The 20,672-nt window shown below is 53.3% G+C and overlaps 8 protein-coding genes across 8 annotated transcripts; 2 read left to right on the plus strand and 6 right to left on the minus strand.

Annotated features, from left to right (window-relative positions):
• Positions 1-109: 109 nt before the first annotated feature.
• Z520_10812 (uncharacterized protein) lies at positions 110-1,819 on the minus strand (the record flags this gene model as incomplete). The annotated part of the gene is made up of 1 exon (XM_016781304.1): positions 110-1,819. One exon carries the CDS (start codon positions 1,817-1,819, stop codon positions 110-112), a length of 1,710 nt encoding a protein of 569 aa, XP_016627516.1.
• A 739-nt stretch (positions 1,820-2,558) lies between these two features.
• On the minus strand, positions 2,559-4,223 carry Z520_10813 (uncharacterized protein; the record flags this gene model as incomplete). Its single annotated transcript, XM_016781305.1, has 2 exons — positions 2,559-3,756; positions 3,814-4,223. The coding sequence occupies 2 exons, from the start codon at positions 4,221-4,223 to the stop codon at positions 2,559-2,561; spliced, it is 1,608 nt and encodes a 535-aa protein (XP_016627517.1).
• Positions 4,224-4,765: 542 nt separating this feature from the next.
• On the minus strand, positions 4,766-6,365 carry Z520_10814 (uncharacterized protein; the record flags this gene model as incomplete). The annotated part of the gene is made up of 3 exons (XM_016781306.1): positions 4,766-5,615; positions 5,669-6,014; positions 6,104-6,365. 3 exons carry the CDS (start codon positions 6,363-6,365, stop codon positions 4,766-4,768), a joined length of 1,458 nt encoding a protein of 485 aa, XP_016627518.1.
• An 889-nt stretch (positions 6,366-7,254) lies between these two features.
• Positions 7,255-9,272, minus strand: Z520_10815 (uncharacterized protein; the record flags this gene model as incomplete). Its single annotated transcript, XM_016781307.1, has 3 exons — positions 7,255-7,691; positions 7,737-7,895; positions 7,979-9,272. 3 exons carry the CDS (start codon positions 9,270-9,272, stop codon positions 7,255-7,257), a joined length of 1,890 nt encoding a protein of 629 aa, XP_016627519.1.
• A 550-nt stretch (positions 9,273-9,822) lies between these two features.
• Positions 9,823-13,901, plus strand: Z520_10816 (uncharacterized protein; the record flags this gene model as incomplete). The annotated part of the gene is made up of 2 exons (XM_016781308.1): positions 9,823-12,841; positions 12,892-13,901. 2 exons carry the CDS (start codon positions 9,823-9,825, stop codon positions 13,899-13,901), a joined length of 4,029 nt encoding a protein of 1,342 aa, XP_016627520.1.
• A 1,078-nt stretch (positions 13,902-14,979) lies between these two features.
• Z520_10817 (uncharacterized protein) lies at positions 14,980-16,560 on the minus strand (the record flags this gene model as incomplete). The annotated part of the gene is made up of 2 exons (XM_016781309.1): positions 14,980-16,421; positions 16,506-16,560. The coding sequence occupies 2 exons, from the start codon at positions 16,558-16,560 to the stop codon at positions 14,980-14,982; spliced, it is 1,497 nt and encodes a 498-aa protein (XP_016627521.1).
• Positions 16,561-17,378: 818 nt separating this feature from the next.
• Positions 17,379-18,499, plus strand: Z520_10818 (uncharacterized protein; the record flags this gene model as incomplete). The annotated part of the gene is made up of 2 exons (XM_016781310.1): positions 17,379-17,445; positions 17,511-18,499. The coding sequence occupies 2 exons, from the start codon at positions 17,379-17,381 to the stop codon at positions 18,497-18,499; spliced, it is 1,056 nt and encodes a 351-aa protein (XP_016627522.1).
• A 348-nt stretch (positions 18,500-18,847) lies between these two features.
• Positions 18,848-20,332, minus strand: Z520_10819 (uncharacterized protein; the record flags this gene model as incomplete). Its single annotated transcript, XM_016781311.1, has 1 exon — positions 18,848-20,332. One exon carries the CDS (start codon positions 20,330-20,332, stop codon positions 18,848-18,850), a length of 1,485 nt encoding a protein of 494 aa, XP_016627523.1.
• Between the last annotated feature and the right edge of the window lie 340 nt (positions 20,333-20,672).

Genomic DNA, 20,672 nt, shown 5'->3' on the forward strand with positions numbered 1-20,672 from the left:
CTCTATATTCCGAATCATTCAAAGAAGGACGGGCTTGCACCTGGCAGCGATGGTGCAGCCGACGCTCGATCGAGGCTTGATCATTGCCCTTCAAGGCAGCGCTGCTGCTTCACCGTCGTCCTCCAGCCACCTCGTCCAAGACCTCTTCGATCAACTTGGCATCTCTCTCCATATCGATCCTCCAGTTACTTATCGCAATCCTCGCTGCGGGCTTCCCATCCCACACCGTCCCCGTCATATAGATCTTGCCGGTGTCATTCGCCCTCCTCACAAAGTCTCTCATCAATTCTTCGTCCTTTACTCTGAACAGGACCACAATAAATGTCTTGGCCAGAGCTTCCTGTTCGCTCTCCTGCCCCAGGCCGCTCCGCGCGGGCAGCAGCTCGAACCTTTCGTCTCTGAGTAGCCAACTGCTCACGCTCCTGGCCAGCCTAATCTGCCGCTTCAACATGTCCAGATAACCCTCGCGCCCGTATGCCCTGAGCGTCGCATATACAGGCAACGCGCGGAATCTGCGTGAGTTCTCTATGCCGATGTTTAACGGGCTTTGGATCGCGTCGTAGGCATCCACACCTGCGGTGTTCGTCGAGGCGCTGGTGGTGGCGCTCGTGAGATACGCCGCGTTGCCGTTCTGGAAGACATCTTCACACAGACTCTTGTGGCGGGTAAAGAAGACGCCGCAGTCGTAGGGGACATTGAGCAGTTTATGACAGTCGCCCGTAATGGAGTCGGCGAGCTCAAGGCCGTCAACTCCCCGTACTATCGCGTCGAATTCGGTGTCGTGGTCGTCACCGTCCGGAGGGAAGACGCGGCCAAAGAGCCCGAAAGCGCCGTCGACGTGAATCCAGATCCCGGCCTCGTCACAGATTTGGCGGAGACGGTTCATTTGGTCGAGCGAGTCCGTGGCAAAGCGGCCCGTGTTGACCTCGCCGGCCGAGATGGCCAGGATGTTGACGACGTCCGGTCTTGCCGCCTCCTCTCTCAGACGGGCGAGGTCGATCTTCAGACCGTCTCCCTGTGACGAGGAAAAGGAAACGACATTCTTCCTTCCGATCCCGACGATACTGGCGGCTTTGGCAATGCTCGAGTGAGGCAACGTGCTGAGCACCTGGATCTTCCGGATCTGGGCCTGGTCCATGAGCTCCGGGACCCCATGCTCGCCGCAGCTCAATTCCCCCGAGTTTGAGACACCTCGCCTCTGCAGGGCCTTTCGGAGCACGAATTCCCTCCCCAACGCCAGACCAAGGACATTGCTCGCCGTTGCACCAGTAGTAAACGTGCCCCCGCCTCCAGAGCTGCGTTTTCCAACCCCCCACGCCGCCTCCGGCAGCCGAAACAACTGCACGAGCAAATTGAGAGTTGCAACTTCGAGGGTCGTCGCGATGGTCTCTCGCGGGAGGTGGACCTGGACATTCTGGTCGTAGATGGAAGCGAGGAGGTCGCCTAGTAGGGCCGCTGGGGTGGCGCCCCCGGTCACGAAGCCGTAGTAGTGTGGCGAGAGCGACGAGAGGTTGAGATACGGGAGAATGTCTGTAGTCAAGTGCTTTGCCAGTCTTGCGAGGGTATCCTCGTCCTCGTCCCCGTCTGCTGCTGCTGCTGCTGCTGCCTGTCCCTGCTGATTGGTAGACGGTGAAGAAGGAACAGTCTCGTCGAGTTTACCAGGTAGTAAAGGCGGTATGTCTCGAGGCAAGACTGGAAACCTGGCCGTCGTCCCGTCCCCGTCCGAGCGGACCAAGTATTGTGAGACAGCAAGGTCAGGTGAAGACAGGATATTTTGCAACGTCCTCAAGACCTCAGCGAGGCCTGTTCGCGGATCCATACCCTTCGTAATAGTCCTTTCCAGGATGCAAATTTAGGCCCTTAGTGGTTTCTGTGTCACATATGCTGGGGGAAGCATAGAACGGACCGCCGTTTCAGGCCGCAGACAATCGGATTGGAGTGATTCTATATATGGCTTGAAGAATCGATTTTCACGTCGAGACCCTTGCTCACCGTACGATTGGAAAAAGAAGGACGGTGATGCCGACCCTGTGCTTAGGGTACCATCGGCACCACCCACAGCGGGTCTCATACTGAGTATCCAGAACGAGTGACGGATTACCTAGGTATTATATGCATATTTATATGATTGGGCCTAGTGACTTGTTCCGCTTACAGCTGCCGCTTACAGGCACGAGAGGTACCTCATAGACGTAATACGGTTCCTCAAACAGCTTCTAGAATCTGTATTAGTTCCTACGAACTCATCGAACAACAGAAAGAGAGAAGGACCACGGAGATAAACAGCACATGAATATCGAGTCAGATCCAATGCGTGCGCCGCCCCGGAATTGTCATTTTTAATTCCAAACTCCCTCGGCGTCAAGGCCGTCTTCTGGTCCATCATTATCAGAAACCCAGTTAACGTAGCACAGGTGATGCCGCGTTGTATGCCATTTGAGTTCATAATGTACAAATACATTCCGGCCCGATGATGAGGCAATCATCATCATCTTTGCCTTTCCCAAACCATGGTTCTATCCTTCCGATATTCCTTCGTTCAGCTTGGTTGCCTCCCACTAAGTGATCACCTCCTCACGTATCGGCGTTTCTGTACCCGTTTCTGGCTTGATGAGCTCCTCCTCCCCCGCTTGATCGTCCACAAACTTCCTGTCACTGACATGTTGCTTTGCTTCGTCCTGTTCGGCCTGCTTCTCCGGTGTCCAGGTGTAATCCGCAAAATTGGTCGTCTTCTGCTGTCCCGGTTCGTGCTTGTACGGACATCTCAGGTTCGTACACGGGTTGAAACGGCAGGCTACCTGCAGGTGTGTGAATGGACAGTTCTCGGTCTTGCAGCTGGCTCCAAATCTGCACAACGGCATTGTTGGGTGCTTAAACGGGCAGTTGGGCTTGGTGCAATTGGGAAAGAACTTGCAAAGCTCTTGTGCCTGGAAGGCCCTGACCTGCGCTGGCGAAGGATGTTTCCCAACGCACTTCGAGTTCTTGCAGGCAGGACCGAATGTGCATGTCTCAGACATGTCAACGACTGTTCCCTCGGGCGCAGCGGGAGATTGGTGGACATAAGGGCAGTCTTTGTTGGTACATCGAAGATTGAAGTGGCACATGGTGTTGGACGGATCTTGTGGCTTTCGTTCACCTTCACTGGTCATTTGCGCATCTGTCGTAGTTGCTTCGGCGCCCGGCGTCTGACCATCGCCTTCCATGGCTGTGTCTTGATCGCTTGCTTTTGGAGGGGACTTGATATGACCATTCTGGTTGTTGCCTCCTCGACCTCGACCACGGCCACCTCCACGGCCACGCCCAGGCTCGACCCTGTCAAACAAGGACCGACCTTGACTGTTCGGCTGGTTGGTGCCTTGTGAGAACCCGGGGTTCGCCGCTCCTGGCATCATTCCAGTAAACTGTGCCAGCATGCGAGTTTGTTGTTCCATCATAGCCATAAATTCCATCTGTTGTTGCGGGGTCATCTGCATCATCCCTTGACCTTGTTGTGCGCCGTTCATCATCATGGGGTTCTGCATCCCTTGAGCAGAACCAGTCATGCCCATGTTCAACGCTTTTTGCATCCCAGGGCGCAAATCTCTGTTCTGAACGTTGCGCGGTCCTTTAGGCGCGCCGCGCATGTTACCGTGAGAGTTTATTCGGTCGTTGCCACGGACTCGATGTAAAGCTGAATCACCGGATTTGTTGATTGCACCGCCTCGCCCACCTCTGCCAGCAGGTCGGCCACCATGTAAACCTTTAGGGCCTCGAGGTCTGTGAGCAATGTTAGCAAGAGATTTTATGCATTGCCGAGTATGGGGCGTCACGTACGCATTTTCAGGTGCATTGTCAACCATATCCATGTCATATGCAGCAGGTATCGAAGAATTCCCGTTCTCTGCAGTATTTGAAGGTAATGAGTCGGGCGCAGCGCCCTGGGCCGGTTGTTCTGAGGATTGTGATGTTGTGGCCGGATCAGAAGCGGCTGCGCCTCCAGACAACAACTTGACTTGATCGAACAGCCATTGCGCGAACTCCGTCGTCCCTTTCGCATCTTGCAACAGCTCGCCAGCAAGCTCTGATGCGATTTGATTCTGGGTCTTTCCGTTGGCAAGCATGAGAACGATATATTCGGCTAATGAGGTGTCGTCATCTTGTGTCCAGCCTTCTTCCACAATCTTGGAGTGCACAGCGCTGCTGAGCGCTTCGGCCAGCGGCGTGTCGAGGGCGATTGTTGCCATTGTATGAGTAAGAGGTAATCGAGAGATGTGTGTACGGGGCTAGGAGAAGGGGGATTCGCCTCGCTAGGAGGGTCGAGCAGAGTGTTCGCGGCTTTGTGGTGGTTGCGGTACAATGACAGAAAAGTCCTTTGTTAAAGCCTATCGAGCGATCGGGGAGACTTCGAGACTATCTGAGCGAGCCTCTCGTTGATCTGAATAGGATAACAAATGCGCGCGAGATCCTGGGATGAGATCAAGTCGATAGTTAATGTGTAGCCTTGATGGTAGAAACTACGAGAGGCGACGCAGTATTTGGCATCTGACACGTGACCAAATGTGTACTTTAGAGCAGCCAGTTCTTGTCTGTGTTTTCGGTGATTTAATAGGGGGGAAGATTTCTCATCGGATCTCGCTGCTTTTCAATGCGCGTTTGGTACTGCGTTTCATATCCATCACCAACATTCAAACACAGAATCACTCCAATATTCCTTGGTACAGTGCCAAATTCAACACAAGAGCGACCTGTCACCCTTCGATGCCTATACTTCCGTCACCCTTTGAATTCAAGCCTTCACTGTCTTTTTCTCGCCCTTGAGAAATCCCACCTTCACACCCTCCGCTGGAGTCAGAATAATCTCTGCGTGCATGATGCGTTTGCTCCCATAATCAACGATCTGGTCGAATTCCTGCAGAATCCTGACTATCGTATATCCCATTTCTACCAGGGCAAATTGCTGTCCAATGCATATTCTGGGTCCGCCATTGAACGGGATGAAATTCCACGCCTTAGGAGTCCATGTTGCCCAGCGCTCCGGCCACCATTCCAGTGGGTCATAAGGGAACGACGGTGAGATTGGCGGATATAGGTCTCTCCTTCGCTGCATCGACAAAGTGCTGTATCCTATGACCGTACCCTTTGGACACCCCACCGGTGCATTGCCGTCTTTGCCCCCACCTCGAGGCAATGTAGTGTCGGTAAGTGCGGATCGGACATTGAAAGGGACTACCGGATAAAGACGCAGGGTTTCGTTCAGGGTGTATGTGAGGTATTTCATGTCCTTGATCTCCTCATAAGTCGGTGGTCGACCATCGTCACCCAAAAATTCCTTGATTTCGGCACGTAGTTTCTCCACTGCTCGGGGATTCTTAGCCAGCTCGAGAAAGACCCAGGACAGTGTGCCCGCTGTGGTGTCACGGCCGGCCAACAGTAATGCCGTGAGTTGGTCGCGCATCACCTTTCGGTCTCTTGTGTATCGGGCCAGCGCGTGGATAAAGGTATCTGAGCGAGACAACTTGGTCTCCAACTCCTCCGGGGTCATTGACAATGCTTCGGTGATGAAAGGCTCAATGAAACGATCCATTGTCTTTAAGCCTTCATAGAAGGACCTCTTGCTACGGAAGTGCTTCAGGGGCCTGCGCAAATTGTAAGCCGAATAGACATGACCAGTCGTTGGAAGGGCACATACCCCAAGCGACCTTCCAGGGATTGGACGCGTTGGACTTCGTCAAAGGCAGCAGCGAACTCCGACTGCTCTTTGTCCAAGCTGCCAACGCTGTGGCCGAACAGGAAGTGGGTGGAAGCATCAAGGCTGAATCTGAAGAGCAACTTGTTCAACATGATCGGGGTTCCATCCCCCGCGCCCATCAACGATATCAATTTGCGGACATGAGTCTCGATCAAAGGCAAGTCGGCGACCTTCTCGCGGACAAACATTGGGCGAATGAGCTGTCGCGAGTTATGCCATTGTTGCCCGTCAGTGGTGAAAATGCTGTCACCTAGGAAGTCGTACCATTCGTTGTGAAACTCTTCGCCTATTATATTTTAGAAGCCAGACTTAGCCTTGTGTGCCACTAGAAGAGTCCACACACTGCCATCTCAAAAGTTTGGATGACGCCCTTACCTTTGCCAAAGTCCTGGAATTGCGTCGTCAAGATCGCTTTAGTGTTTTCTGGGTCTGCCGTGAAGAGGACACGGGCATCCACCAGGATATGGAGCTCGGCCGTATAGGAACCAGTGCCTTTGCTGTCGGTGCCCGTGTGTTCGTAGATCCAGTCCCAGAATTCCAGCGCCTCGTTTCTCAGGATCGCCAGTGTCGAATGGACAGGAAAGTCGAGGCCTGTGGACTGATTATTAGCATGCCCCCCCTTTTTGTCTCTCTTCATGATGACGCTCAAGCCGAGATGGGAGCCGAACCAAATATGAAGCGTGTCGTGACCCGGGGCGATTCACCACCAAGGGCCTCGACCTTTTTCCATTTTCTGTACCTCCTGATGTACACCGAGGCAATGTATGCGAGGAGCGCCGCAAGGAGGAAATATTGCCACAGACGGATTTGCAGCATCATCCTCACAGATGTCTGTCACAGTGGAATGCTGGATGGGGGTGTCAGGGTGCACACACGACACTTTGTTGGCGGGGAAGAGCAAGAATAATCTACCGTTATTATCAGGAGGAACTCGTCCGAGGCTGGGAGCTCTTATGGCCGAATGGATTTGGATAATTGCTCCATACGCACGAATAGCTCCTTAGGTGATTCATGGCACCGCGGGCTACGGGCCAGGGTCAAGGTTTCGTCCCCATGGTCCCTTATTGAATGCATTCCAGGCTGGTGAGGCCCCCCTCCCTCCCGAGCCACCCGCTAAACAATCCTGGACTATTTATTGCTTATCTAGATCATGCCACTCCCCCGGAGTTTGTTAAGTTCTTACATAGTAGTATTCGTCCCTGTTGCCTCCTTGATAATGCTTGATATATTCTCGCATGTCTGGATTCAAGACACCACAGTAAGAATAGACGACGTTCCAGGCTGTCTCCTAGAAAAGGAGTTTCAGGATAGTTTCGTATTCCGTTTGGAGTTATACGAAGTACGTCTTCTGTTATTTAGACCGTCTGTGCAGGCCAATGACAAGCAGACCATCTCGCAAGGGGATCCCCTTTCAGGTTCTGGACGAACCTTGGACCAAATAGCCCTCGAAGTTGATCTCAGATGACCAGTTACCCGTACTCAATCGCAAACTCGTCCTTGAAAACAAACCCTACCGCGTGGAATCGCTACAGGTTGCATCCACCTTCCATCAAACACCATGTCATGGTCACTGGAGACATCGCGAGCCCCAGATCTATGACCCCTCTTTCTCTCCATTCTCCAAGTCTTCTGGTGGCGTCCTCAAGCATGGATTCTTCTCTCACGCCCGCCCAAAGCACTTCTGCGGCAGCCGCTGCACGAGGCCACAGCTTTGAATCAAGGTCGCTAGAGTCGGTCTGCTCAGACCACACTAATACTTCCCCTCCCTCGATGCCTCCTTGGAGATCGGCACTGATGTTCGCCAGCGGATTGTACGTATACATCTGCCGCCAATTGTGATAGGGGTTGCAATAGTCAAGGTATGGCTTTTTCAATCTGCTCGAGTATCCGCCCGATGTGTTGTAAGGGACTCCGGGAGGTGACTTGCCCGATGGGTAAGGGTCGAGGAAGACGCCAAAACCGCCTTTCATGGTGAGCGACGGTTGTCATTCAAGCAGGACGTACTTACAGTCAAGATACCAGTAATGGTAATCTCCAAATATTGCTCGATGACCTCGTTTCAACACTTCTTCGATTCGCTCGCTGTTCCGCCAGACTTGAACCAAGGTCTGCCTCGACGAAGTGCTGTCCAAGGCAGAAGGTAGCGTCAGGTTCCAGTCAAGCAGCACTGGTCTATTGTTAGCATCGAACAGCAGACGGAACTCTTTAAAACTGCCACAACACCGAGAAACGCTGGCTGGGGAAGCTTACTCTCCTCCCAGACAATTGGCTGGAGGCCATGGCGGACGCATGCGTCGATGACGTTGTCAATAAATGTCTGAAGCAATGGTTGCAGCACTTTCGGGTCGTCGCTCTGAACAGTCTCGTCGAGGAGATAGGCCGCGAGGTTCAACTCATCGCCACCAACATGATACAAGGAAGTGTAAGGTCGTGTTCGCGGCAAGAGGTCGTCAAGGACAGCGGCTACAAAATTGTGAGCATCCGATGAATTGAGCTTCAGCTGGCCACTCAAGGGTTCTGCAGCAAATGTCGACCAATCTAACTCATTGAATGCTGTAATCAAATCCGGAAATGCGTACGCCACAGAAGCCGTATGTCCTGGCATGTCAATCTCAATGAACACCGAAACGCCTTTAGCAGCACCATACATCTGGATGTCACGAAGGCTGTCAACGCTCCAGACATGATGAGGTTGATACGCCCCTTTCCGCGCCAAGTCTGGGAGAGCAGGTATCTCGAGAGGCCAACTTTGCGAATCGGTCGCATGGATGTGCAGTCTGTTCAACTTAGCCATTGCCATTGCATCGATTGTGCGTATCAGGTCTCTTGAGTCAAAGGGATTTCTTGCTATGTCGATACTCAACCCACGGTGACGCCATTTCGCCCTATCAGCTATGCTCAAAGGCGCAAATGGTGTGTACGAGCCCGATTTTGTCGAGTGCGCAAAAAACAGCTGTTCAAAAGTCTGCAGGGCTCTAATTGTCCCAATACTGCAGTTCGACTTGATAGAGGCGATTCCTTGATCGTCAACATCAATCACATATGATTCATCGCCCCCAAAATAGCTCTGTGGATGTAGAGGCTCTGATCCCGGACAAGTAGTCTGCTGGATATGTAATGTGGAAATGTAATGACGGGGAGCATCTGGATCAGATTCGAATGTCGAATGTCGTCTGTGAAGCTTCCAGGGGACGAACTTGGACTGCTGGATTGATCGAACCGTCTCTCGTACGCTATTCTGCACAATTGACCTCTCGGAGAACCCATGCACGGCACTGTTGTTTCTCTGCACGAAAGGGAATTGGAGCTTATCCATCAGACCCTGTGTGAATCCGACAACGCCATTAAGCACACTCGCCAGCTGACTTCCCTGTGAGCCAGGAGTGCCATACAGATCAATGGTTTGCTCCTCGCAGCGAAGAGTTGCATGGATGGCTGAATCGAGCCACAACACTCGTTTCCCGGTCTTGATCTCGGCAGGTTGCGGCCAAACCGCAAGGCAAGCCGTGATGGACCCTAGAATAAGGAGAAGTCGCGGCTGCATTGCAAACAGCTATTGGCAATGTAAGCATTGGGGTCGCTGTTGGACGATAATTAAGACAATGGTGCCAGCTGGAATGTTCTCGAGAGATAGCAGAACGTGGCACATGGGGGACATGCGTCGGAGCCATGTTTTTCCACACCGAGAAACGGTCAAGACCCAAAACTATATTTTTCCGCTCCGAGGGAGCTGCAGGACCACTGAGGACTCAAAAAGCCCGGGGCTTCTCGAGTCTCAGTTGACACCGTGACTGTGGGTGCCTTTCTCCACATCCCGTAATATAACCAGACACCAACGTCCTTGTTCCCGCATGGCAACTTCAAGGTTGTGTTGATCCATCACAACACTTGTCACCTATTCTTACCGTCGCCCTGAACATAGTGACAGAAGTCGCTATTCACTTTGCTTGACCTTATTCTTTGAAACAGTCTGTGACGAGAAGTTCATGCTTGTCATACCCTGACCTTAAAGCGCTCTCGGTTCCCCGTCCTGCTCTTTCGGTTCCTCCCTTAACGGTTCTCTCGAGGCTTTCTTTAGAGCCACCACCACCAACATGGCCACCGCAACAGCAGACACTGCTGCGAATGCTACCTCTAGCACGACCAAGACCCCGGCTCAGCTTATGCAGGAGAAACATGAGGCTGCAGAAACACATCATGTGACGGTCGAAGATGTCGTCGATGAAGACGACCTTGAACACCCTCCTCCTTCCCACCATGCTGTAGAAGAGGCGGAAGATACTACAACCCCAAGCAATGGGGCTGCCAATGTCCCTATGTCTGCAAAGGCTGCGGGAAAGCAGAAGGCAGCTGACAAACCTCCGGTCCTTGATACTCAGTCTGAAGAGGCTTTCCCAGCTTTGGGAGCTGCCACGAAAACTGCCACCACTGCGTCCGCAAGACAGCCCGGCTGGATAGCCAGTGCTTCTGCCAAAGCTGCTCCAACAAATGGTTCTCCAGCCTTGGGATCTCGCCCGACCTCTTCCGGCGCTCTGACACCGAACTCGACCCCCGGTGCCGGGACTCCTGTCACCGCATCCGGCCCGCGCAGTAACGTCGTCCTTCCTGGACGATACCGTGACTCCTTTGAGATTGACAACGCCGACCTGGACAAGAGCAAACCCCTATCACGGGTCTTGAACGACGTCAAGAAGAAATTCAATGTTATTGTCACTCCCAAGTCCACCAATTTCGCGACCCGAACTGAATTCATTGCCGAAGGCCCCAAAGCCCGAGTCACCGAGGCTTTGATGTACGTCTCCAAGGAACTGACGCTTGAGAAACAAGTCAAATTGGAAATACCATCCACTGTCTCCGCTCAGATCATTGGCAAAGCGGGTGCGAATATCAAAAAGCTGGAATCCCAATTCAATGTTCGTATACATATTGATCGTGATACCAAACCTGTGACGAGCCCCGAAGATGTGAAGACCGATGTGGTCGAGATCCGTGGAAATGCTGCCCAAGTTCGACAAGTCTACGAGCAAATCTCCAACCAGGTCAAGTCACTTCAGCCAAAGGTCGATCTCCCCGTGCGTAATATTCCCCCGGAGTTCTACCCCTTCATTGCAGGTCGACACGCGGATCGCATCCAAAAGCTGGAGCAAGACCGGGACGTTCGTATCAACGTACCGCAGTATCACACATGGCAGCACCAACCGCCGCCACGACCTGCCGAAGCGGACCAGCCCCCTGCATTTGTCCCTCACGGAGACAATCACATTGTCATATCTGGCGACCAAGCTGCTACGTTAGAAGCACGTTTGTTCCTTGAGCAGTTGGCTGAAGAACTCCAAAAAGAGCTACTACTCGAAGAGCTTGCCGCTGAACAGATTTTACACCCATATATTGTCGGCGAGCGTGGGATGGACCCTCTGAAGTTCTTGGAGGAGACTGGCTGTGCTGTCATTCTGCCACCACCGGATCACGAGACGGAGGATGTCCACATCATTGGCCCGAGAGATAAGCTCGAAGCTGGTCGGAATCTGGCCGAAGAACTCATGTCTCGAAAGCACAATCGAGCCGTCGATATGCACAAGCATTTCAACGACGCCCCTCAAGGCCCGGAGCGTCACTCCAGAGCGCTTGCTCAGTACCTTCAGCAGAAGGCTATCGAGCGCGAATTCATGAAGTCTCATGGTGCCGAAATCATCTTCCCACCAAGCAGCAGTGCTTCCCCGAGCTGGACTGTCATTAGCAACGACCCGCAGAAGGCACTGTCTGCACGCAACGAGCTTTCCAAAATCACTCAAGCTTATCCCTCGGCGAGGATTCAGTTGGTCGAAGTCGATCCTTTCTTCCATCCTCATCTCGAACAAATGCATGCTTCCAATTTGAGGGATAGTCTAGGTGTCCATATGATCGTGCCTGAGGACGGCTCAGATCCCGTCGTTCTCGTCTACGAGGGACCTTCACAGGAGCAGCCCTTCTCACTTCCTCGCAATAAACCTAGCAAAGCTGAAATCGCCAATTTCGAGAAAGCTCTTCAAGAGGCACAAGCATTGCTTCTTAGCAATATTCCTCATCAAGGTATCTCGGTCCAGGATATTCAAGTCCCAAAGAAATTCCACGATAAAGTCAAGAGATTTGTGAACAATGAGCCTAGGCCTATGCCTCCGGAGGCCTTTCCGGTTCAAGTGGACTTTGGAGGTGCTAGAGGCGGTCCAAGACAAGCCAATGGCGTCTCTAGAGGCTCGCCGTCCGAAAGAGTCTATCTACGCGGTCCGAGCGAGGCTGATATCGCGGAACTCCGCCAGAAGATCGAAGAATTTCTAAGAGAGGCTGAAGAAGACGAGAAAGAGCGTGGATATACTACGACTTTTGCTTTCCCCGCGCAATACAACAAGAACTTGATCGGAAAGCAAGGTGCCAACATCAAGGCCCTGCGTGAGAAACACGATGTGGAGATCGACACTCGCGAGGATGGTCAAGTCACCATCAAAGGTCCCGCCAAGAAGGCTGAGGCGTGCAAAGCGGAAATTCAGCGGCTAGCCAAACAATGGGAAGACGAAGTCAACTTCGCCATCAAAATCGATCCCAAGTACCATGGTATGCTCGTAGGCCGGAACGGAGAGAATCTGCAGAAAATCCAAAGCAAGGTCGATAATGCGGTGCGAATTGACTTCCCAAAGGTGCAGAAGTTCAGCGATGACGCCTCTGTTGCTGACACCGCGAGCGAAGCTGGTGCTGGCCGGGGCCATCCTCATGATGAGATCAGAATCCGAGGACCTCGAGCGAAGGCCGAGAAGGTCCGGGACGAGCTGCTGAGTCTCCACCAGTACTTGGTGGATAACTCTCACAGTGCGACTGTCTCGGTGGCACAAGGGCAGATTGCCTCTCTCATTGGCAGGCGTGGTCAGGAGATGGAGAAGCTTCGAGCCGATACGGGAGCGCAAATCGATATTCCAAAAGCTGACGGCTCTGATCGTGTAACGATCCAGATCAAAGGTACCAAGCAGCAAGTCGAGAAGGCCAAACAAGAGCTAGAAAAACGCGCCAAGGCTTATGATAATATTGTTTCGCGCACTTTGAAGGTGGACAGAAAGCATCACCCCGCTCTGATCGGCGCTGGCGGTATGTACTATCATCGAACATACAAGAAGAATTCAGGCTGACTCGAACAGGCTCTCACATCCAAAATCTCGTCGCCAAAGCGGGCGGCACCGGCACTAGTGCCGAACACGTCCGATTCCCTCGCCAAGGGGACGAGTCAGATGAGCTCACTGTTAGGGGTACCGCCGACGTTGTTGAGAAGATTCTCGCCGCCATTCAAGCCTTCGTCGACACGCGAGAGAATTCAACGACCGAGACAATTGATGTTCCCATTAGCCAGCACCGTGCACTGATTGGGCCAAATGGTAGTATTCGGAAGAAACTTGAAGAGGAATTTGACGTGACTCTTAATGTGCCTCGCGTAGGCACTGGACTCACTGGCGTCACCATCACCGGCCGTCCGGAAAATGTCTCGAAGGCCAAGGAGCGCGTCCAAGGCATGACTTCGAAGCCTCAGGGCGAAACGATTATGGTTCCACGATCTTTGCATCACGTTATTTCCAGAAACGGTGCTCTGTTCCGAGAGCTTTCTCGGGATGGCATTCGTGTCGATCATAATGGACAGAGGCCGCCACCGAAGGGCGCTGCCAACCGTGGACCACCGACACGGACCACGAATGGTGATATGCCACTGATCACTGACCAGCCTGGGGAAGAGGCATATTCATGGAACATGGTCTCCAACCAGCAGGAATTAGACGGTGATTCGGGGGAGATCCCATGGGTGATTCTGGCTGGGAAGGACGCCTCTGACGACGCAGTCGCCAAGGCCAAGGACAAGATCAAATCACTGCTCGAGAAGGCTGCCGAACCTCAACACACTGGCTTCCTTATTCTCCCGGATCCTCGACTCCACCGCCACATCATCGGGCAGGGCGGTAAGACCATCAATGCTATTCGCCGAGAGTCCGGCTGTGACATACAAGTCCCGAACAGAAATTCTGGCAAGGGCGAAGAAGGAGAAGCCATCACTATTGTGGGCAAGGAAGATGGTGTTCTGACTGCTCGGGATATGATTCTCGAGGAGATTAAGAAGGCCGAGGCTATACGAAACTCGCCTAGGGGTGCTGGTCGTGCTTAGAGGGCGTGACTGACCATACGCGGGTGGGCTATTCTGACAGAGACAAGCGAAATTTGCCCGTCAAGACTTGTGTAAGAGTATAGAGAGACGCAGATGGTCGAGGCTGCCGGAGGAGAGGTATGCCTCGGAGAAAAGAAAAAAGTTTGCTGTTTAGTAATTTGGATTGAAAAGTAGCACCAAGCCAGAATTTAGAGCAGAAATTTCCTGACAGAATGATCAACAAGCCTAAGTGACAAGCCTCTGCGGGAAGGGAAAGCCAGGTGATCGCGTTCTCCCGTTCCACATCCGGATAATACATTGGGGATCCGCGCGTGCGGACTAGGAGGCGAGTCCCAACTTATTACTGTTACTTATGCATCGTCTAGGACGACATTTGCGAGGCTGTGCGGCAAGGCTGAGAAATAGGGGGGGATTATAGATGGAGTGAACCACTCTGGACACACCACTCTATGATTTTGGAATCGAAGTGTGCTTCAATGGAAAGACGCGACACCGACACAGGTGAAGAGCCTCTTGAGGGTATCTACTTTCGTGAGGCCCCTTCTTTCTCAGGTATCATTGGGGCCAGATACTTTGGTGCATCAAAGCAAATCTTTTTGGCCCCGGATGGGGAGGGGGTAGAATGTGCCTGGTGTTCCGGGCAAAAGCTGCTGCCTTTAGTACTTTCCTACCTAGATACCCGACTCCTCAGACCAATGGTAGTATTACATGACTCGGGCCCGCTATACGGATGACCCGTCTCGTGTGAACCACTGTACTAAAACCTGTTGGGTCCGGTTTTTGCTTTCTTCGGTCACACCTCATAAAATGACGCAGCAGATATCTGAAGATTCAATCCGTCTGGTTGGTTATACTGGCCACTCGCCAATCAGTATGGACGAGTTTGATCTTCAAGCAATCGCAGGCGGTTGACCACTTCATTGCCCGTTCCGCGGAATTAGCTATTACCACCACCGTCCCACTTGTATGCTTTCTGTCATCTGTCATGCCAAGCAGCCTTCCATTAATGCGACCGACCCTTACGTCGGGGAAAACTTGCTGTCTAATATCCCACCTCCTTCCTCGCCATGACTACTAACTAGGGCGGTGAACCCGACACGCGAGTGAAGCCGGACTCGATGCTTCGGCACACCATTTCCACAAAGGCCGCCTCTTCTTCTTCTTCATGGCCCGAATCCAGTGCCAGTGCGCCAGTCTGCCAGGTGACCGTCAGGGTCAGAGGCCCATCGGCGACGCTGACCACGTTGAAGTACAGGAGTGGGCCGAGGGCGTCTGCGGGCTGGCAAAAGACCATCTCGGTCACGGCGGCGCTGCGTTTCGTGGGGCGGCCGGGGCCCGACGGTTGGAAGGCGAGGAGATTGCTGATCTCGTACGAGCAATCTCGCCTTCGACCGAGCTGGGACAAGACCCACCCGCGCACGTCGCTCACGTATCGGAGCAGGCCGAGGGGCTGGTCTCGTAATTCCTTTGCCGCCGCGGCGAGTTGGGCGCTGTCGCTGCGCACCGACGCCCAGTCGATCTCGAAACAAGGGTTCGATCCCGAGACTTTCTTGATGGCGTGATTCCGCGTCGTCGCAGTGACGAAGTTACCCATGTCATCTTCGTTGGATTTGTCGACGCACCCTCGCATGTTCAGTGCTGTCCGTGTCACGAGAGTGTCGAGAGTAGTGTCGCGACCACCCTCGTACTGGGCCAGGGACTCGGACAGGGCGTTGATGATTAACTGGTGAAGCAGTCCCGTGAGCTTTCCCCGGTGTTTTCGGCACGTCTTCAAAGCTTCCTGTACCACGGGGCCGTCGATGGACAAGGTTTTGAGCCCAGTCAAGTGGGTTTCGGGGTTGTAGAACGTTTTTGATGCCGTCCACGAGGTGTGAGATGATTCTTTCTCGCCGACTCCAATCAGAGAGGCTATGCGTGCGGGAAGCATTGACCCGAGGAGCGGCCGCAGAAGAAAAGACCAGGAAATCGGCAGGTTCGTCGGTGTATCAAACGGGGGATCGAGTTGTCGCAGTTTCGGTGCCCAGATCAAATCCTCCTCCACAATGGGGTCTTGGAGGGCCTCGAGAAAGGTTCGGTGGAAGATGAGGCCTGACAATCCGTCGCCAATCGAATGAGCGAAAGAAAACCCCACGAAGCAGCTCTGCTGCGAGAACGGTACAACGGTGATCTTCCATGCAGGTATGGAAGACGGTCCGCGAGAGTCTAGGATGGCTCGCAGAGCGCTCTCGACGGATTGGATGCCAGCCGCGCCACCGTCACCGCCATCGCAATGCTGGAGAATCTGAACATGCTGACTCAGATCCATGCGAGCACAGGTTTTGTAGTAAGGCGACTTGGTGTCGGCGTCGGCGACCGTGCAGCATAGCTGTGGGTGGCGACGCACACAGTAGCGCAAGGCATGGATATAGGTGGAAATAGAGGCCACTTGGACGGGCTCGACAAACTGGTATATCCCTCCTACCACCAGGGAACGGTAGAAACCAAGGGATTCGCGACCGATGCATCGGCGCTCGTTCGGGCCTGTCCGACAGTTCGAGTGTTAGTGGATTAGTTTGGGGGGACGAGGAATGACAGTTCTCGACTGTCGCAAGGGGTCTACCTGACTTGCAGCACGAAGGAAGCCCTCTTTTTCAGGCGTCTTGGATTGTCTGAACCACATTTTCAATGTCGACACACCTGACAAACAAGCCGTTGCTTTGCCTCTTCTCCCAGGTCATTTACCAGTACCAGAGTCCCCATCAGGAGCCGAAAGTATTTATAATTTATAGGTCGAGGCCGGCCACTTGCGACGAGGACGAGAGAGGCTTTCGGCTTGAATCCCCCCCCCCCCCCCCGCGCCCTTTTTTTTTTTTTGTGATCTGGGCCGAGGCTTGTGGTGGAGCGACAGCATGACAAGATCTCAAGGCATCAATCTTTTTTCTTGCATCCAGAGGACGTCTTTGTCGTGACGCGCTGATAGTTTACACAATGGAGACACAGATTTCAACCTCTAGTCTTGGTCGTCAGACAAACCGACGCCCGCCCCCACCGGAGGGTTATTTCCAAGGTGGGAAAAGGCTTCGGCCAATGCGATCCCGCCGGGGCTTTCAGAGACAAGGCTTGATACGGACGAGTAATTGTTGTATCACAGTCACCCCTTCTTCGCCTTCCTGATATTGAAAGAACGCGCCGGGTGGGACTGGCTCTGTTACCGAGTGCTTGTGGAGCTCCTTTGCGTAGACCGGAGAAGATGAGTTATCGGCCCTGCGAAGACGTGATGGTTCCTGGCTTTGTTGCAGTGCTTGGACACACGTCCCCTTAGACTTGTTGGAACATGATAAGAAATATCTGCGCGGGCCGCTCGAGCGAGAAACCCAAGATGCAAATTGATCCTCGAGTCAGACTCTCGTTTCGGTGCCTCCCACCAGCAATCTTGCTCTTCTTCCGCACCTCCCGGCCTTCAGCTCAACCTTCAGCTCAACCTTCAGTCCACCTACGATGGCGACAAATGGTGTTAATGGGGTTCATGGTGACGCTCATGCCCCTGCAGAATTCGACCTTCGCAGTACGTGTTGAACGACCCTTTCCCAAGAACGTTCTTTGTGCTGGAAAAGCTGAGAATCTCTTTAGGCGATATCGTGACGGTGCCCACATTGGCCATGTTAAATGCCGTCGCCAATACCACTTACAAAGACGATGTTTATCGGGAAGACCCCACGACCGAAGACTTTCAGTCCGAGATGGCCAAGCTCCTCGGACACGAAGATGCCATCTTCATGCTCTCGGGAACCATGAGCAATCAACTAGGCTTGAGAGCGCTTCTGATGCAACCGCCGTACTCGGTGCTCTGTGACTCTCACGGGCACATCCTTCACTATGAGGCTGGGGGTGTGGCCAGCCTGTCGGGTGCAAGTATCCAACCAGTAGAAGCGCGGAACAAGAAATATTTGACTTTGGAGGATATCAAGGAGAAGGCCATTCTGGACGACTATGTGCAATATAGCCCGACAAGGGTCATCTCCCTGGAAAATACACTCAATGGATTGGTGTATCCTCTCGAGGAGATTCGGAGGATCTCGGCATTCGCCAGAGAAAACAAGATCAAGATGCATCTTGACGGTGCCCGCCTCTGGGACGCCGTGGTTGCTGGGGGAGGCACTCTCAAAGACTATGCACAAGAATTCGACACGGTGAACCTGTGCTTTTCCAAAGGGTTGGGCGCTCCACTGGGGAGCATCCTGGTCGGCAGCAACAAGACGATCGCACAAGCAAGGAAGGTCAGACAGAGCATTGGTGGAGGCATGCACCAAGCCGGGGTGCTGACGGCCATGGCCCGGGTGGCTTTCAGAGACACCTTTGGCGGGAGAGTCGACGGCAAAGGGTCCCTGCTACTTGGCGCCCATCAGAAAGCCAAACACCTTGCCCAAGTTTGGGTCGGCCATGGCGGCAAGCTGCTCGGTCCGACAGAGACTTGTATGGTCTTCTTGAATTTCAAGGATATCGGCTTGTCTCGACCCGAGCTCGAGAAGATGGCGCTGGAATACGGATTGATTATCAAGAATGAGCGGTTGGTGGTTCACTATCGTAAGACCTCCAAGAGGATCGTATCCCCGAAGTAGAGCTAATGGTCTTGTTAGAGATATCCGATGAAGCCATTCGACGCGCCGAAGCACTCTTCGCCACCATTTTGGAAAGGGCGAAACTGGATGGCGGGAAATTGTGAAGAGAACTTGCCAATTTGTCCGGGGAGAAAATGGTCAAGGCAAGGGACAAGATTATTTACAGGTCTCTTAGCCATCAAGAACTTATAATCCACCATTATGTGTCACGTAGATGCGAAATAATGCTCGTGGCCACCATTACAGCATGTGAAGCCACGATACAGAATTCAGAGCACTGGCAGAAGCGCCAAATATTAAGGATAGTCTCCAATCTGAATGTTTGAGATCGTTTCTGGAACACTCTTTTCAAGGCATCACGACAAATGATGGCGCTTGATTGACCAAGTCCAACATGAAACTCGTGGATCCGGCACGTCTTTCTGCCCAGATGTGGTCACGCATGGCCTGCATCTTAGCGAGGCAGAGCGGAGCCAAGGCCAGCGACGTGATGCTTTTCCAGACCTCGGACGGGATATCGGGAATTTCCATCGAGGCTACGAGGATCGGGAAGGCCACATTGTGTAGTCGTGTCCCTGGCACAGTCGACGTTCGATACTCGGCAAATTCATATATAATGGTGTGGGCGTACCAGCTGGCGAGATCATCGTTGGTGCCCAGCGGGTTCAGGAGGCGAGTGGCTATCAGGAGCGCAGCAGAGCGGTACATCTGAGCCTGCGCGTTCACAGCAAGGATCTCCTGCTCTGAAAACTTGCTCGTGAAGTCCGGTGGTGGCCTGGGCATCCACGAGAGCAACCTCTGCTCAATCTGTTGAATGCGAACGTTGGCGCCCGACCAAGAAGAAGAAGAAGCATCCCAGCCTTGGAGCTCGTTGCTGATCACACAGAGATCGTAGAGTATCGGCAACAATGTGGTGCAAAGGCCTGCCACATGATGGACCACGACTCGATCTCCGAGTCTGAACTGGAGGACGGGGATTTCCCGCCTCAACAAGCACCAGATGGTATCCCAAAAGATTGGACTGATTGTGACCGGGTCGAACGCCGCGTCTTCTGCCAAGTCTTCATACCATGGTTGAACGACCGTCAGGGCATATCTCAGGATAGGTGACGGCCCTCTGCAGACAGTCATGAAGTCGAATGCCGCCAATGCCTGACCGAGCGCCATGGTCGCGAGAGCGTCCCGAGGCCCGCAAATCCGCATGTTCCGAAGTTTCCACAGAGACCAAGCTCCCGGCGCCAGGTCTGACTCGTCCAAAGGGCCCGGGTCTAACTTGGCTCTTTTGCAAACATTGAACAGTGCCGCGTAAATGTCTTGCAGGAGCGTGGGCGCAGAGCTGTAGGAATGCCGGATAGCGGCGCGGTACCTTGGCGCGAACGTTGGCCCGAGCATGAACAAGTCGTAGGTCGAGTAGAACCCGGCGATCAATCTGGGCGAGGACTGCAACACCTCACTGACATTGTCCTGGAATCGGTACGTGAACGGGCCCGGCACTGGTGCTGCGAAGAAGTGCGCATGGGTGGTCAAGACGTTGGTTTCGCAGGGAGCAGGGAACCAATCTCGTGGCGCACCTTTGCTTGCTAGCGACCGAACCATGATTACATTCTCGCCTGAGCGAGAGCCCATCTTACTATTTGCGACCTCCCATACTTGCACAGAGCTGTCTGGGCCCAGACGCATGGTTGTCGGCCTTCGACCCTGGCGACGTGGCGACCGGAGGGTGGTGCACACCCGGCCAACCCTTCGGCATAAAGAGCAGGTGAAGCCGCGGTCCTGAAAGACGCATTTCTCCTTGTACCGGTAGCATCGATCGCAGGCTCGTAGAGCAGGCATGTCAGATCGCGGCCAGTTCAGACGACTGAGTCTTTGTTGTAAGATGTTTCATCTATTTTATTTGAAGAGGCGGAGCGAACGGCAAGAGAGATGATGATATGCTGCCGAGGCTCCAAGAGGAATATATTTTCTACATGGAACCATATGAGGGGCAACATCGAGCCGCGCTCCCCGTGGGTCATTCTACGATAACTTCTGATGCCCGGATTGGAGGGGCGACGTATCCAACCACCTTTGGTGACACCTCCCCTATTACGAGGTACGTCTCTCTACAGCTTCTTCAGCCAATTTGGTCTATCAAAGACTCCTAAAACATCATCCAACGAGCCTGCTCCAGCTA

This window comes from Fonsecaea multimorphosa (genome assembly GCF_000836435.1).
Source record: "Fonsecaea multimorphosa CBS 102226 unplaced genomic scaffold supercont1.33, whole genome shotgun sequence".
NCBI lineage: Eukaryota > Fungi > Ascomycota > Eurotiomycetes > Chaetothyriales > Herpotrichiellaceae > Fonsecaea > Fonsecaea multimorphosa.